At 45.6% G+C, this 18,075-nt stretch overlaps 1 protein-coding gene across 1 annotated transcript in view; it reads left to right on the top strand.

The window, feature by feature from the left end:
- Positions 1-18,075, top strand: part of LOC120021613 (disabled homolog 2-interacting protein-like) — a 41,385-nt gene that overhangs the window by 19,455 nt on the left and 3,855 nt on the right. Inside the window, exons 4-12 of the mRNA XM_038965415.1 lie at positions 1,570-1,714; positions 4,475-4,619; positions 4,754-4,990; positions 5,143-5,344; positions 6,517-6,713; positions 8,722-9,601; positions 11,446-11,580; positions 13,622-13,824; positions 15,136-15,223. Of these exons, the coding sequence (XP_038821343.1) occupies positions 1,570-1,714; positions 4,475-4,619; positions 4,754-4,990; positions 5,143-5,344; positions 6,517-6,713; positions 8,722-9,601; positions 11,446-11,580; positions 13,622-13,824; positions 15,136-15,223 (2,232 nt within the window). The remainder of the gene's footprint in view (positions 1-1,569; positions 1,715-4,474; positions 4,620-4,753; positions 4,991-5,142; positions 5,345-6,516; positions 6,714-8,721; positions 9,602-11,445; positions 11,581-13,621; positions 13,825-15,135; positions 15,224-18,075) is intronic.

The following is an 18,075-nucleotide window of genomic DNA, read 5'->3' on the forward strand; positions in this document are numbered from 1 at the left end:
GGTCACTCTGACAGAGGTCCAGAGTTCCTCTGTGGAGATGGAAGAACCTTCCAGAAATCTCTGCAAAACTCCACCAATCGGGCCTTTATGATAGAGTGGCCAGACGAAAGCCACTCCTCAGTAAAAGGCAGATGAGAGCCCGCATGGAGTTTGCCAAAAGGCACCTAAAGACTCTCAGACCATGAGAAACAAGTTTCTCTGGTCTGATGAAACCAAAATTGAACTCTTTGGCCTGAATGCCAAGCGTCACGTCTGGAGGAAACCTGGCACCATCCCTACGGTCAAGCATGGTGGTGGCAGCATCATGCTGTGGGGATGTTTTTTAGCAGTAGTGACTGGGAGACTAGTAAGGGAAAGATGAACAGAGCAAAGTACAGGGAGATCCTTGATGAAAACCTGCTCCAGAGCCCTCAGAACCTCAGACTGGGGCGAAGGTTTACCTTCCAACAGGACAACGACCCTAAGCACACAGCCAAGACAACGCAGGAGTGGCTTCGGGACAAGTCTCTGAATGTCCTTGAGTGGCCCAGCCAGAGTCTGGACTTGAACCTGATTGAACATCTATGGAGAGACCTGAAAATAGCTGTGCAGCAATGCTCCCCATCCAACCTGACAGAGGTTGAGAGGATCCGCAGAGAAGAATGGGAGAAACTCTCCAAATACAGGTGTGCCAAGCTTGTAGCGTCATACTCAAGAAGACTCAAGACTGTAATCGCTGCCAAAGGTGCTTCAACAAAGTACTGAGTAAAGGGTCTGAATACTTATGTAAATGTGATATTTCAGTTTTTTATTTTTAATACATTTGCAAAAATTTATAAAATACGAATTTTGCTTTGTCATTATGGTGTACTGTGTATACAGTAGATTGATGAGGGGGGAAAGCGATTTAATACATTTTAGAATAAGGCTGTAACGTAACAAAATGTGGAAAAAGTGAAGGGGTCTGAATACTTTCCAAATGCACATTGACATTGCTTAGCCTTTTTTTTTTAAATATAGCAACTGGCTTAAATCATTATGCATTTATCCCCAGCATTGATTTAACTGTTTAAAAAAAAAAAAAACGTTATTTTACCAGGTAAGTTGACTGAGAACACGTTCTCATTTACAGCAATGACCTGGGGAATAGTTACAGGGGAGAAATGAACCAATTGTAAACTGACTATTAGGTGATGGTTTGAGGGCCAGATTGGGAATTTAGCCAGGACACCAGGGTTAACACCCCTACTCTTACGAGAAGTGCCATGGGATCTTTAATGACCTCAGAGAGTCAGGACACCCATTTAACGTCCCATCCGAAAGAAGACACCCTACACAGGGCAATCACTGCCCTGGGGCATTGGAATATTTTTTAGGCCAGAGGAAAGAGTGCCTCCTACTGGCCCTCCAACACCACTTCCAGCAGCATCTGGTCTCCCATCCAGGTACTGACCAGGACCAACGCTGCTTAGCTTCAGAAGCAAGCCAGCAGTGGTATGCAGGGTGGTATGCTGCTGGCTTAGGAGTTGCAGTGTCTTCTGGGAGTTGTAGTCTCATCTCAACATGTTCTCTCTTCCTGTTTTGCTGTAGGACTTCCTGACTGACCTGATGATGTCAGAGGTGGACCGGTGTGGGGAGAACGAGCACCTGATCTTCAGAGAGAACACCCTGGCCACCAAGGCTATAGAGGAGTACCTCAAACTGGTGGGGCAGAAGTACCTGCAGGACGCACTTGGTAAGTCTTTCTGTCTGTCTGTATCTATATATCTGTCTGTTTGCCTCTTTTTCTGAATGTCTGCCTTCCTGTCTTCTCCAGCCTCTCTATGTCTTCAGTTATAGGAGAGGAGAGATAAAGCTATTGGAGACGATGAATGTGATAGGATCTGCTGTACAGAAGAGGAGGATGGGGCTGTAGATATGGTCTTTGTATTCAGCTGTAGGAGATGGCTGTAGAGATGACTGCTCCAGTCTGTGGACCGTGACATTTTCCTTCAGCGCAGCCCACCCTCGGGAAGGAGAGAAAATAAATACTGTTTATCTCTCTGATGCCTGCCTTCAAGTCTTCACACTGTTAATCAAACAAGCATAAATTCATAGAATGTTTGGGAATGACGTAGAGTAAGGCTATTTGTGAAAACTCTATAGCATTATAGAGTGGGATAGCGGCCGTGCGCTTGGACAATTAATAGACACTGCAGTAAATAAAGCCTAATAAAAATATCTGTCTCCACCGGAAACAAAATTGAGAGGAAAGGTCGGTCACTCACCCACTCCTCCAATGACATGACATCCTCCAAGCAGCTAGCTAACGTTAGGCTCTCGGTTTCTAGCTTGCTAAATAAATAGCTAAATAAATAGATGCGCTAGCCTATTAGCCATGTTGACTGATTTGTGATCCATGCTCTTGCTAGTTTGATTGTATTGACATTCCCAGCCTTAGTTACATTCGTCAGTTTTTGTCCAAAATATTGAGTCATTGAAACTGAAACAGTGGAACCCGAATAAATGGAGGCAACAAACAATATACAAGCCAGCTGTGATTTACAACCTGATAGCAATATTTTATATTGATCATTATGTCTGATATTACGATTGTCTGTTTGTTTCATATCTGCAAAGTAGTTCAAACGCTGCCAGTTCCACTTTAAGTTAGTATTTGTAGGCGCGCTCAACACACTTAACACGATAGGGGATAGAGTTTTGTTGATGCTGAGAAGAATGGAATGTATATGTTTTAAAATAACATTTTTTAGAACATTCTCTGAACATTACTAAAGTTTTCTTGTGGTTTTTATGGAACGTTTTCTTCATGTTCTGAGATCCGAAATGTATGTTTTTAAAGAATATTATTAGAACGTTCCCTGAACGCTACTAAAGTTTCCTTGTTGTTTTTGTTGAAAGTTTTCTTAACGTTCCGGAACAATTTGAGAACACGGCTTTAAATAGAACCACGAGGAAACCTGTAGGAAACGTTATGCTGAAGTACTGAAACTCCCACAGAAGAACGATGTTTCTTAACATTCTCCGAAATATTTGACAACATTCTCAATGTCAAACCCGTCGGAGAACGTTCCTTTAACATTACCAAAATTGAAATTAAATATATTCATCTTTTAAGTTTTAGGAAATGTTCTGTTAAAGTAATGACATACCACATGTTTTTGTTAGTTCACAGTAAAGAGCTTACTGAGCTGTAGTAGAGGTCAAAGGTCATTGAGCTGTAGTGGAGGGCTTAAGGCAGAGAAGGCCCAACCCTCCTGTACACAGGACTTTCTCTCTTTTTTCCCCCCTTCCCTATCTCACTCTCCCTTTCCCTACCAGAAGGTTAGTCCAGTGTTGTGTTATTGTCTGGCTGTGGTCCCGGCGATAAGCCTGGTGCATGTTGCTGTATTTACCTCATCCAGCCTGATTTAGAAACCTACACAGCAGCAGTTTTAGCTGCAGAAAAGCACACGTCCTCTCCGGCAAATGCTCTTTCTTTTTCCATCCGTCTCTCATTTCCCTCTCTGTGTATAGATCTAAAAGGTGTCTGTCTGTCTGTCTGTCTGTCTGTCTGTCTGTCTGTCTGTCGTAGTGTTAAGCATATATTGGAGCCTCAGTGAATCACCCATGTGTGTATTCCTTAGAGCTAATGTGCTTTGAAGCCTACCGTAGGTGAATAATGGAACAACTCATCGCTGCCAAAGATTGACTGGTTCAGGGGTGACATATCTCTCTCTCTCTCTCTCTCTCTCTCTCTCTCTCTCTCTCTCTCTCTCTCTCTCTCTCTCTCTCTCTCTCTCTCTCTCTCTCTCTCTCTCTCTCTCTCTCTCTCTCTCTCTCTCTCTCTCTCCTTCACATGGGAAGGACAAGGTTGACAGGAAGGGGGGGTGGGGTGTTTGTGGAACGTTGATGGAGCGCTGTCCTAATGTTGTCTGTCTTGTTGTTACGTCGTCTGGTGCATTGACTAAGATTGAGCGCATGAACATCAGTCGTATGACCTGGGTCTCCACTCAGGGTTCTTATTGTTGGTTGACATATTGTTGCCATTGGATAGTTGGTGACGGTCTGAAGTGATGTCTTGCTTATGGTGATGTTTTGAATTAATTCTTTCAGCGATTCAGTGTCACTTTCATAAAAAAATTGCAGCGGTCAATAGCAAAAACAGCCCCCTGGTGGTCAATCATTATAACAAACTGTTTACTGAATGAATGAATGTTTGTGACTGAATGAATGAATGTTTGTGTCTGAATTAATGAATGTTTGTGTCTGAACTATTGAATGTTTGTGTCTGAATTAATGAATGTTTGTGTCTGAATTAATAAATGTTTGTGTCTGAATTAATGAATGTTTGTGTCTGAATTATTGAATGTTTGTGTCTGAATTAATGAATGTTTGTGTCTGAATTATTGAATGTTTGTGTCTCATTACTCACCTGTCTCCCTCTCCAACCCTGTTGACTCTCCACACTGACTGAATATCAGTGTCTGACTGTCTCTCTCTCCCCGTGTTATAGGTGAGTTTATCAAGGCGCTGTATGAGTCAGATGAGAACTGTGAGGTGGACCCGTCCAAGTGTTCGTCCAATGACCTGCAGGAGCACCAGAGCAACCTGAAGATGTGCTGCGAGCTGGCCTTCTGCAAGATCATCAACTCCTACTGGTAACTACTGGGACACCAGCCACAATACACTACCATGTATCTCTCATGACATTTTAGGAACCACTGTAGCACAGGTAACAGTACACTGTCGTATCTCCTCCCTAACGTTGTTGATACTTCCCCCTCCCTGGCAGTGTGTTTCCACGGGAACTGAAGGAGGTGTTTGCGTCGTGGCGACAGGAGTGCAGTAGCCGGGGCCGACCGGACATCAGCGAGCGTCTGATCAGTGCGTCTCTGTTCCTGCGCTTCCTGTGTCCGGCCGTTATGTCACCGTCGCTCTTCAACCTGATGCAGGAGTACCCTGACGACCGCACCGCACGCACACTCACGCTCATCGCCAAGGTTACTCAGAACCTGGCCAACTTCACCAAGTGAGTGTGTGTTGATGGTGTGTGTGTTGACGTTGTCTGTTTTTACTGTGTTTGTGTGTGTGCAGAGAGAGAGAGAGAGAGCTTGTTATCTATACGCAGGCACTCACTCTCCCCCTCCTCTCTCTCTTTCTTTTTTTCTCCCTCCATCCCAGGTTTGGCAGTAAGGAGGAGTACATGTCCTTTATGAACCAGTTCCTGGAGCACGAGTGGACCAACATGCAGCGCTTCCTGCTGGAGATCTCTAACCCGGAGACCATCTCTAACACAGCAGGGTTCGAAGGTTACATCGACCTGGGACGGGAGCTGTCCACCCTGCACAACCTGCTGTCAGAGGTCGTCTCTACCATGGACCAGGTAGGGCTGACAACCAGGGGGGAGGACAACAATGAATACAAGGGGACATTTTGTCATTCGTTCATATACACTTACGTCATATACACTTACGTATATCGTTTTTCAAGAATTGAAAGGAGACGGGAGTTTGTCCTGACCACTCAAGGCCCCAGCTATAAGTGGATTTTCATGATCAGAATTGGCCAAGAACAACTCTGAGCCCTGGTGAAAGCCTATACAACTAGGCCCCAGACCTTTCCTCTGGTCAGGTCATGTAGCCAGGAAAAACCTCTGGCCCTAATTAAATACGTCCTTTGAAAGTACATGCTTAAAAATGTCCTAGTGCATTATCACTGCCCTTCAGTATTTCATGATGTACAGGGTGCATTAGCATGTTTACCTAACAGCATTCAACAATGTGTACAGCACACTATTGCTTATGTAATACAACTACTGCTTTCACTCTCTGTCAATGAGAGTGCACTATTGGTATGCTCTGAATTGCAAATGGATTTGCTGGGACACCTAGTGCATAAGCCATGGTTCCGTATGGAGAGCCATCCCAGCTTTGTAATTACTAGGTACATTGGGGGGCAAAACCCATAGACTCCATTTGTATGTGTGCGCTCCATCCGATCTTCACAGAGAACAACAAACTTCCTTTTATGAAAGAAAAAACTCCCGTCTGTCTCCGTTCGACATCAAGTCCTCCCCGGCTCTGATTCATTATTCAAACTGAAGGGGATAATTAGAGGAAGATTAGCACCCTGTAATTGGGAAAAATAATACGCCATCTAGCAGCTGACTGACTGATACAGACACGGGGACGGACATTTTGGAGGAAAATAGTTGCGGTCTCGTCTGCGATCCAAGGTTTCAGTTAGTGCCTATAAAAGTTGCAACAGCACCACATGAATGCTTAAAATGGATTCATGTAGTGGAGTAGAAGACCGTGAAGAATGCCATTAATACAGAGTGAGCCTAAGTAGGAGGAAGTTTGCCCCCAAGCCTAGACACTGATCTAATGTCAGTCTTGTCAGTCTAATGTCTTCCGCACCCCACCGCCCTAATTAGTTATTAGGATTTCAGGAGGTGGAAGTGGATCTTAGATCCGCGCTTAAAGGCCTCAACTTTTATACTGCGCTACCCTCACCCCTGAGCCCATCTCTGACTTTTAACCTTTTGCCCCTCAGACCTCCGCCTCCAAACTGGGGCCTCTACCCAGGATCCTCCGGGAGGTGAACACAGCGCTGACCAACCCTTCCAGTATGACCATGACCACGACCGCTCCGTCCCCCTCTGACCGTACGGGGTCTCCGCCCAACGCCGGGGCAGGCTGCAGCATCTCCACCGGCCTGCAGAAGATGGTCATCGACAATGACCTCTCAGGGTAAGGACAGGGTGAGGGTAGGGTAAAGGTTAGGGAGAACAAGGAAACGGTATGGGTATGGGTAAGGATGGTTAAGGTGGTCAAGGTTTGCTCTTCAAATTTGACGTGAGATGAAAGGTAATGAAGATCTCTAATGAAGATCAACAATGAAGAATGATAATGAAGATCTCTTGTAAGTTAATTTCTTTGTTAGGTGAATGAGATGAAGGTCATTGTTGTCTATTGTGTTCAACACTGGTCCAGGATCAATCGATATAATTAGCCACTGTCGTCGTCGTCACCCCCCCCCCCCCCCCCCCTTATCAGACCACGCTATGGTGTGTCGACCCAGTCACAGTCCCTGTCCTGTCCCCTCCTTATCAGGCTGGCAGAGAACCTGTAACCCCAGTCAGATTTATGGAGGCTGGAGTGAACAAGCCTTGCATTCTAGCAGTCTTTCTTAATTACGTCCCATTCACACAGAGAGGGAGGGAGGGAGGGAGGGAGGGAGGGAGGGAGGGAGGGAGGGAGGGAGATGGATATAGAGAGAGGAGAGAGAGAAAGCAGCAGAGAGAGAGAAAGTGAGAGAGAGATTATGGGGACATAAATCGTGGCTGTCAAGGTAATCGTCTCCAGACAATAAAGCTCCTGACTGGGTGGTGGAGGAAAGGAGAGGAGGAGGAGGAGGAGGGGAGGGGGGAGAGAGAATGAGTGTGGATCACTTAACTTCTCCCTATGACTCACATCCTCACCTGCTGCTGGTTTGCTGTTTATATACCATGTGTCCTGTTGTGTAGGGTGAGTGTTCAATGGGATTTCACTGTTATAGCTGCAATCCCGTTAACGGGATAAGTGTCATCAACAACCGCTGAATAGCATAGCGCTACATTCAATAAATATTACAAAAAATATTTATATTCATGAAATCACAAGTGCAATATAGGAAAACACAGCTTAGCCTTTTGTTAATCCACCTGTCGTGTCAGATTTTGAAATTATGCTTTACAGTGAAAGCAATCCAAGCGTTTGTGTAAGATTATCGATCGCTCGACAAAACAAGTACACTTAGCATCAAGTAGCTCGGTCACAAATCAGAAAAGCAATCAAATTAATCGTTTACCTTTGATGATCTTCGGATGTTTTCATTCACGAGACTCCCAGTTAGACAACAAATGTTCCTTTTGTTCCATAAAGATTATTTTTATATCCAAAATACCTCCGTTTGTTTGGCGCGTTATGTTCAGAAATCCACAGGAAAGAGCGGTCACGACAACGCAGACGAAAATTCCAAATAGTTTCCATAATGTCCACAGAAACATGTCAAACGTTTTTTATAATCAATCCTCAGGTTGTTTTTAAAATATATAATCGATAATATATCAACCGCAAATGTCTTTCACAGTAGGAGAGGGAAAAACAATGGCTGTCCAAACTCTGTTGTGCGAGCAAAACTCATGTGACCACTTGACGAGATGTTATCGTTCTGGCTCATTTTTCAAAATAAAAGCCTGAAACTATGTCTGAAGACTGTTGACACTTTGAGGAAGCGATAGGAAAATGAATCTGGTTCATATCCCTTTAAATCCAGCAAAGGGAGGCTATGGAACATGGAATTTGTCAAAATAGAAGCCACTTCCTGTTTGGATTTTCCTCAGGGTTTCGCCTGCAATATCAGTTCTGTTTTACTCACAGACAATATGTTGACAGTTTTGGAAACTTTAGAGTGTTTTCTATCCAATACTAATAATAATATGCATATATTAGCAACTGACTGAGGAGCTGGCCATTTACAATGGGCACCTTTTCATCCAAGCTACTCAATACTGCCCCTGCAGCCATAAAAAGTTAACTGTTTCTCATGTGTGGGCTGAAGGGTTTGACTGGTCATTTTTCATGTCTGTAAGGGTCAATAGATACAGCAATGTACAACTGTTTTACAGAATAGTCAAAACCTCTCTCTCTATCTTTGTCATTCCTCCTTTTTACCTCTTGCTCCTCCTCCTCTCAACCCCCCTCTCTCCTCTCTCAGGTTGGTGGACTTCACCAGGTTACCCTCCCCGACCCCGGAGAACAAGGACCTATTCTTCGTCACCAGGAATTCTGGGATCCACCCCTCTCCGGCCCGCAGCTCTAGCTACTCCGAGTCCAATGAACCCGAGCTGGGCATTGCCAACGGCAGCAAAAGCCTGTCCATGGTGGACCTCCAGGACCCCCGCATCTTAGAGAGCGGCCCCTCAGACGGACTGGGAGAGGGCATCGTTCCTGGGGGAGTGTGGTCGGCCCGGACCCCCCAGGGTAACATCATTGGAGGTCCTACACTGAGGAGGCCGGTCCAGATCCCCACCACCCCTGGGTCGGAGAGCGCCCCAGGCAGGCCGGCTCAGCTTCTAGCCCCCCTGTCCTTCCAGAACCCCGTCTACCAGATGGCGGTAGGGCTGCCAGTGTCGCCGCGAGGCATGGCCGACTCAGGCTCCGAGTGCCACAGCTCCCACAGTTCCCATAGCAACAACGAGGACGGGCTGGGAGGAGGAGGGAAGCACAACACCTTCCTGAACCACGGAGGAGGAGGAGGAGGTGGGGGGAGTAGCGGGGAGGAGTATGCACGTCGTTCGGGGGAGTTTGTAGGCACGCGGAGGCAGCTGTCACTCACAGAGGCCCAGCCCACCATGCCCAGACAAAACAACGCCGGCCCCCAGCGCAGGATAGACCAGCCCCCTCCACAGACCACCGTCACCAGGGGCCGCACGCCGCCCAACCTGCTCAACAGCGGGCCCTACCCGCGCCCCTCCAGCGGCAGCATGATGTCATCATCGCCCGACTGGCCCGGCAGTGGCGCGCGGCTACGGCAACAGTCGTCGTCATCAAAAGGAGACAGCCCCGAGACCAAGCAGAGAGCCCAGCACAAACAGGTCAGGCAACGTATGCTTGTTCAAATGACTGTGTATGGGATAGCTGTTACAGCGTGGTTCTTGGCTGGCATGTTGGTAACTTCAAAATTGGCTTCCAGGGTTCGTACCGTATCAGCTTTGAAACCAGATAATGTGTTCCTCAATGAGTTCTCAGGCTAAATAAGGCTGTAAATGAACAAATGACGCAGTGTCACGGAAAGCTTCCATTAATACCACTTCATCCCATTATGCGTTGTAATGGCCGTGAACGCCGCGCTCAACGTCTCTGCACCGCTTACACGTGGACGTCTAATAGCACGGGATCACAGGTAGAGTGATGGATGCAGGCGTAGGTCTATTGTTTCCCGCTTTCGTACTGACGCATCGAGATAGACAGGCTAGTTAGTTTATTAGTTAGTCGTTTTTTGGGGGTTGGTGGGTTGGTAGCAGGTCACACACACGCTTACTCAAATCTTGCGCTCGGTTATGTGTGTGTGTGTGTGTGTGTGTGTGTGTGTGTGTGTGTGTGTGTGTGTGTGTGTGTGTGTGTGTGTGTGTGTGTGTGTGTGTGTGTGTGTGTGTGTCTCTCGCTGTTGGGTCTGGGAGTTGTTCTAGTGTATAATTGATCTGCTGGCATCCTTGGGCTGTTAAAGATGACCTCATAGTCAGCAGGTCACCATCGACCAGACTGGCTGTTCGATGGTTTCCCCCCCCGGGGATCTCTGGCCTCAAGGTGACAGAAAGGACATTTACATTCTCAGTTTCCCGCAATACCCTGCTCTCCCTTAGGGAGTGATTGGCCCGGCTTAGTGATTGACTGGTTGGTGTAGCCCGAGGGTCGAGGGTTAATGGGGTCGTAATGGAAACCAGACGGACACCATGCGCGCCCTCGGGGATTTGTTAAGCATGTTGTTTTGAATGTCTTCTTCCTTCCTTCCTCTCTGAATTCCATTAGAGATACATGGCAGGAGGATTAGAGCGAGACATTGAGAAGGAAATCAATTGCTTGATTGAGTCGCTGTCTGGCTGCACTGACTGGTTTTCAGCTCTGTCTGGAGATGCATGTATTTTTAATAGAGCTCGGTGCTTATATACTGAGAAGATTGCAACTATAGTTCTAATCCGTGTAACACAGCTGTAATCAAACCTGGCTAGGTTCTGAGTTTACGAAATGATCCTGTCTCAGTCCATTTTAGAATGACGTCCAGAAATGCTGATAAGCTGTTGTGCATGTCGCCGAACATCACGTGAATATGTCGCTAACTAACAGACTAACTAACGTTATATATTCAGTAGAAATCTCTTGTCTGTCTTGACCTTGGTATTGTTCTGAGAAGTGTCCAATGACAATGAAATGACAGTGTGAGGTTTGAGCTAATACATTTTAATTCATTCAGTTCACCACATCTGAGAGTCAAGTAAATATATTCACTGTTTCAGTTCCAAAGAGTATTTTGGACTTTGTCTGTGAAACGATCCCACTCTTCTTCCACTCCCTTCACAGTCCAAAAGCTCCATCTCCCTCTGACCAACTGTCAGTCACCATAACTGACACATTTAATGACACACACACACTCTCTCTCACTCATACATGCACACACACACGCTCGCTCTCTATCTCACACTCAAACACACACACATACACTCTCACACATACCACACCCTCTCTCTCTCACGCACGCACTCACACACACACACGACACTCTGCTCTAGTGATCACATTATGTGTTCGTCACGTTCCATGTGCATTTCATGCTTATTCCGGTGTGTATGTAATCTGTATGTCGGTGTGTGTGTACCGTATGACGTGTGTGGGCGTCCCACTCGACTCAGCTCATGTGTGTGTGTTGTGTTGGTTCCACTAGGCCCCCTCCCCAATGAACCCCAATGCGCTGGACCGTACGGCTGCCTGGCTGTTGAATATGAATGTGCAGTATGTAGACCATGAGGGGATGGACCCCGAGTTCAGAAACAGAGAGGATCTCACTCAGGCCGAGAAGGTAACGTCCAACTCCCAAACCAACCTTAACCCCCTCTCAGCCTCCCTTTTACCTCCATAACTTTTACACCCCCCCCGTTCCTCAGCACCCATCTTCTACCTCTCCGCCTAACCCTCAACTGTAAACACTATCACTCCCTGTAACCAGTACTCTCTCTACTCCCCTCAACTCCCAATGCCAGGACCTCCGTCCTACCCTTAACTTTTCCCCCTTACAACTTACAATCACTCACAGTAACCCAGCATCTCTAATAACAATTCTCTGAATGGTCAAAGGATTTCAACTTTAAGGTATTCTCTTTTTTAATTGTGTGTGTGTGTGTGTGTGTGTGTGTGTGTGTGTGTGTGTGTGTGTGTGTGTGTGTGTGTGTGTGTGTGTGTGTGTGTGTGTGTGTGTGTGTTTATGCTTCCTTCTGCTTATTCACTTGCTTCTCATCCCACCAGCACATCTCATTGGCTCTCAGCTCCTCATGCTTTGACTGGCTGTCACACTCACACCTCGGCTGCACATGATTCATACATGATCATTACAGCTCTATCAAACGTTGAGGAAGATGGAGCGTGCATAACCAATACACAATCAATAATTAACTCCAGCTTTGATGGGATCCTTCAGAGGACGTTTTAAAACTACACACAAAAACATCTGGGTTCCTCAAGGGGATGGTTCTATGTGGAACCAGAATGACTCAAATAACCCTTTGAGTTCTCCAGTGGTTCTTTGCAGTTCACAAAATAGTTCTTTGCTCTTTTAGTGAATATTAAAATGTAGGGTAGGTGGCTCACTATAATATTTTGGGGTGTGGTTTGCCTACCGCTCTTTTTGTGCAACCGTGAGTGAGAGTGTCATTCCTGTTTATGTAATGTGTTTTTATGCCGTTACATGTTATATAAGACTATGACCAGTGAAGCTGTCTTGTGAAACACTCCAGGATGGCCTTGTATCAATTGAGACTGGTTGACTAAATCAGTCAGGTGTTCTCAATTCTCTCCTCAGGGACACCCAGCTGTTTCAAAGGTAGCACACTTGATTCAACTTGTCAATTAACACAATAATAACACATATGGAATTTTAACAATATAATATGGCTGATAGAAAACCCTGTGGTTCTTCAAAAGGATCTATAAAGAACCGTTAAAAAAGGGTTGGAACCATAGCGGAACCCTTTTTGGGTGCTTTATAGATCCTTAGGGAAGGGTTCTTTATACCACCATATAGGTTCCATTTACAACCCCTATCTGGTACTATTTAGAACCATTATTGTTTAGTGCGTACCCTTAAATGCAGCTGCAGGATCCAGGATGTGTTTTCTTAAAGGGATTTGCTTCTGCTCCTCGTTTCTCCCAGCCAGCACAAACTCTCTCCTCTCCAGCACCGTTCACAGGTCCGTCTTCTCCCCCTCGTCCCTCCGTCTATTCCCTCTCTTCCTTCTCCCTCTTTCTTCTGGAACAGTGCTCAGCTTAAGTCCTCACAGGCCCAGGTTTAGAGGTTAGGGATCAAAGGCAAGTGGGATTTGAGACATGGAAGGAATGGAAACGTATCCCTCCCAGGAATACTGGTGGCTTAGAAAAGTTTGAAGTTTTACTATGAGTATTGGCTAATGGGTACGTATCGTCTTCCACACTTTCAGCACTTTTTATAATCCTGCATAGTTTCAGTTTCCCTTCAGTATTTGACCATTTAAAACTTGAAACCAGGTGGACAAAAAAATAACGAATCAGATAAGATGCAGAGATTGTGTGACAATTAGGTGATACACCTGTCAAGGTCTACCGGAGGACCACTTTGATGAGGAGGACATTGACAGTGGTGATAATGTTGATGGTTAATGCCCTCTTTAACCTAGAAATAACAGGACAATTGAATGGGCTAGTATGGGTCTGCACCATTTGAAACAATTATTGGGCTGGCACTGTTGATGATGATGATGATAATAATACAAATTCTGACTCTCGCTCTCTCCTGTCTGTAATAGCAGGTGGCTGTATTGCTGGTGACTCTGACTCTTCCTCTAACCCTGTCTCTCTCTCTTTCTCTCCAGTACCAGCAGGAGATCGTGGTCCTCCAGGAGAAGCTGCGTGTGTCGGTCCAGAAGCTGGAGGAGTACGAGGCTCGTCTGAAGGGCCAGGATGACGGAGGTCCGAAGGTTCTGATGGAGTACCAGGCACGGCTGGAGGAGTCTGAGGAACGCCTGAGGCGACAGCAGGACGACAAGGACCTCCAGATGAAGGGTATTATCAGCAGGTACGTCTGGCGTGGGGGATCAGACCCTTTCCCGACAGCCCGGTGAATGTAAAGAAGGAGAGGTAGAGTGGAGGGATGGCGATAACGTCGGAGGTGTAGAAAGAGAGCGTGAACGTGTGGTAAGAGAGAGCGAGGACACGCCGAGAGAGAGGGGGTGGGTGTGTGTCGTACGAGACAAAAAGGTCAAACTAAAGGCTGATTTTACCTAGGTTTGTAGAGACACAAGGGACCTCAAGAGTTAACCATCCCTGTGAGTGGGTTTCATGCCTCGTATTTCTATGCTTTAACAGAGAAGAGAGATATGTTAGAAGCTTTGTGCAGCAGAGATTTGGAAACAAAAAAAGGGAGAAATGAAGTGATCTACGGGAATTTCGAGAGGTCCAAGCCGACCTTCTGATAAAGGATGCGGCGACGAGTATTAAACCGGTCACCTGTGACAAAGTGAAGCGGGCTGTGGTAGTGTGGAATAAAAGAGAGAGAGAGAGAGAGAGAGAGAGAGAGAGAGAGAGAGAGAGAGAGAGAGAGAGAGAGAGAGAGAGAGAGAGAGAGAGAGAGAGAGAGAGAGAGAGAGAGAGAGAGAGAGAGAGAGAGAGAGAGAGAGAGAGAGAGAGAGAGAGAGAGAGAGAGAGAGAGAGAGAGAGAGAGAGAGAGAGAGAGAGAGAGAGAGAGAGAGAGAGAGAGAGAGAGAGAGAGAGAGAGAGAGAGAGAGAGAGAGAGAGAGATGTTATCTGCTGTGTGTTCCTGATGTTATCTGCTGGTCTGTGATGTCAGGAGACACAACGCTTCCCTGTTCCCGTCAGATCCTTATCACACTGCACTCTGCTGTTAGAGCCTACACACACACTCACACAAGCACACAACTCACACACACACCTCACATTACTCAATACACACACACACATCTCACAAAACTCAATATACTGACATTTCACAAACTCAATTAAAGTGAAAAGTGTTATCCTGATGTCTAAATGCCTAGCAGACCAGTGCCCGAGACACACACACCTCACAAACTCAATTAGAAGCTACACTCCTACACACACCTCCTAAATACATCGCAGACCAGCGGGCCCAAGATAACCTCCTTCCAATAACTCCATTACAGGATGTGCGGCGTGCAGTCCGGCATACATCTTTAAAGCACTAGCAGACCCCTGTGTGTCAAGAGTAACACGCTCCTTACGCACGCTCCTGCACTGTATCCACATACCTTGGTTCTTACACCGTGTGCGTCCTTCTGTTTGTGTCGCTACTGTCCCTCTAACACAGTGTGTGTGCGTCATGTCTTGCTGTGTACGTGTGTGTGTCCAGGCTAATGTCTGTGGAAGAGGAGCTGAAGAAAGACCATAGTGATATGCAGGCTGTGGTCGACTCCAAACAGAAGGTCATTGATGCACAGGTCAGTCACACGCACGCGCGCGCGCGCGCACACACACACACACACACACACACACACACACACACACACACACACACACACACACACACACACACACACACACACACACACACACACACACACACACACACACACACACACACACACACACACACACACACACACACACACACACTAACCCTTAGTATACTACTACCCTCATCCATACGTGGGTATATTATCCCATATTCCATCTCCCCTGCATGACTTCAAGTTTAAGTTGTATTAGTCGTATGTACAGTATACACATGGAATGCTTACTTGCAGGTTCCTTCTTGACCATGCAACAACAGTAATAAATAATCAAATATTACAAACAAAGTAAATGGATCAATAGAATAGAATAAACATTTTAGCATTAGTATAATACAGGAAAGCACAATTTATAGTACAATATTTACAGTGTTTCAAATGTGCAGTATTAGCAATAGTAAATAAGAGTGTGCTAGCAGCCATTGTGATGTGTGTGTAGTATGAAGGTATATGTGGATGTGTGTATGTGTGTGTGTCTGTGTGGGTGTGTGGGTGTGTACATAGGTGCGGAGAGTCAGTGCAGGTAGTCAGTTCAGTTCAGAAGTCTGATGGCTTGTAGATAGAAATGGTGAACATCTTGTGGCTAGGGTGTGTGGGGTCCATGATGATGCTGCAGGACTTCCTCAGGCACCGTCCTGGATTGGTGGGAACACGGACCCAGTGATGTACTGGGCCGTCTTCACCACCCGCTGGAGGGCCTTGCGGTTGTGAACGGAGCAAATCCCATAGCAGGCCGGGATGCAACCGGTCAGGACGCTCTCGATGGTGCAGGAGTAGTATTTGAAGAGGACCCGGGGAGGCATGCCACATTTCTTCAGCTGCGTCAAGAGACGCTGTTGCTCCTTCCTGGCAAGAGTGGTGGTGTTGTTGGTCCATGTCAAGTCCTCTGTGATGTGGACGCCGAGGAACTTACAGTGCCTTCAGAAAGTATTCACACCCCTTGACTTTTTCCACATTTTGTTGTGGTACAGCCTGAATTTAAAATCAATTCAATTTCGATTTTGGGGGGGGCACTGGCCTACACACAATACCCCAAAATGTCAAAGTGGAATTACTTTTTCAAAAATGTCTTGGTAAGCGTAAATTAGTTCAGGAGAAAAAATGTACCGTATGACATGTGTGGGCTTCCCACTCTGCTCAGCTTGTGTGTGTGTGTGTGTGTGTGTGTGTGTGTGTGTGTGTGTGTGTGTGTGTGTGTGTGTGTGTGTGTGTGTGTGTGTGTGTGTGTGTGTGTGTGTGTGTGTGTGTGTGTGTGTGTGTGTGTGTGTTGCATGGACTCACTCTGTGTGCAATAAGTAGTGATTAACATTATTTTTGAATGAATAGGTAATCTCTGTACCCCACACATACAGTTATCTTTACGGTTCCTCAGTCGAGCATTGAATTTCAAACACATTTTCAACCACAAATACCAGGGAGGGTTTTCTAAAGCCTCGCAAAGAAGAGCACCTATTGGTAGATGGGTCCAACGTTTTTAAAAAGACATTGAATATCTCTTTGAGCATGGTGAAGTTATTAATTACACTTTGAAAGGTGTATAAGTACACACAGTCACTACAAAGATAGAGGCGTCCTTCCTCACTCAGTTGCCGGATAGGAAGGAAACCACTCAGGGATTTCACCATAAGGCCAATGCAATGGTGACATTAAAACAGTTACACAGTTTAATGGTCATGATAGGAGAAAACGGAGGATGGATCAACAAAATTGTAGTTACTCCACAATGCTAACCTATAAATGACAGAGTGAAAAGAAGAACGCCTGTACAGAATAAAAATATTCCAAAACATGCATCCTGTTTGCAACAAGGCACTAACAGTAATACTGCAAAAAATGTGGCAAAGCAATTAACTTTTTGTCCTGAATACAAAGTGTTGTGTTTGGAGCAAATCCAATACAACACATTACTGAGTACCACTATATTTTCAAGCATAGTGGTGGCTGCATCATGTTATGGGTATGCTTGTAATCGTTAAGGACTGGGGAGTTTTTCAGGATAAAAAATAAATGTTATGGAGCTAAGCATAGGCAAAATCCTAGAGGAAAACCTGGTTCAGTCTGCTTTCCACCAGACACTGGGAGATGGATTCACCTTTCAGCAGGACAATACCAAGAAGACAGTGAATGTTCCGGAGTGGCCGAGTTACAGTTCTAAATCTATGGCAAGACCTGAAAATGGTTGCGTAGCAATGATCAACAATCAATTTGACAGAGTTTGAAGAATTTTGAAAATAATTATAGCAAATGTTGCACAATCCAGGTGTGGAAAGCTCTTAGTGACTTACCCAGAAAGACTCACAGCTGTAATCGCTGCCAAAGGTGATTCTACAAAGTATTGACTCATGGGTGTAAATACTTATGTAAATTAGATATTTCTGTATTTCTTTTTCAATAAATTTACTAAAATGTCTAAAAACATGTTTACACTATGTCATTATGGGGTATTGTGTGTAGATGGGGCAAAAAATATATATAAATGGGGGTGGCAGGTAGCCTAATGGTTAGTGCGTTGGACTAGTAACCGAAAGGTTGCAAGATCGAATCCCTGAGCTGACAAGGTAAAAATCTGTTATTCTGGCCCAGAAAAAAAGGCCATCATTGAAAATAAGAATTTGTTCTTAACTGGCTTGCCTAGTTAAATAAAGGAAAAATAAAACACTGTAACACAACAAAATGTGTAATAAGTCAAGGGGTATGAATACTTTCTGAAGGCACTGTAAAACTGCATACTATCTCTACTGCAGTCCCGTTGATGTGGATTGGGGCGTGTTCCCTCCTCT

The sequence above is a fragment of the Salvelinus namaycush genome, chromosome 26, assembly GCF_016432855.1.
Source record: "Salvelinus namaycush isolate Seneca chromosome 26, SaNama_1.0, whole genome shotgun sequence".
NCBI lineage: Eukaryota > Metazoa > Chordata > Actinopteri > Salmoniformes > Salmonidae > Salvelinus > Salvelinus namaycush.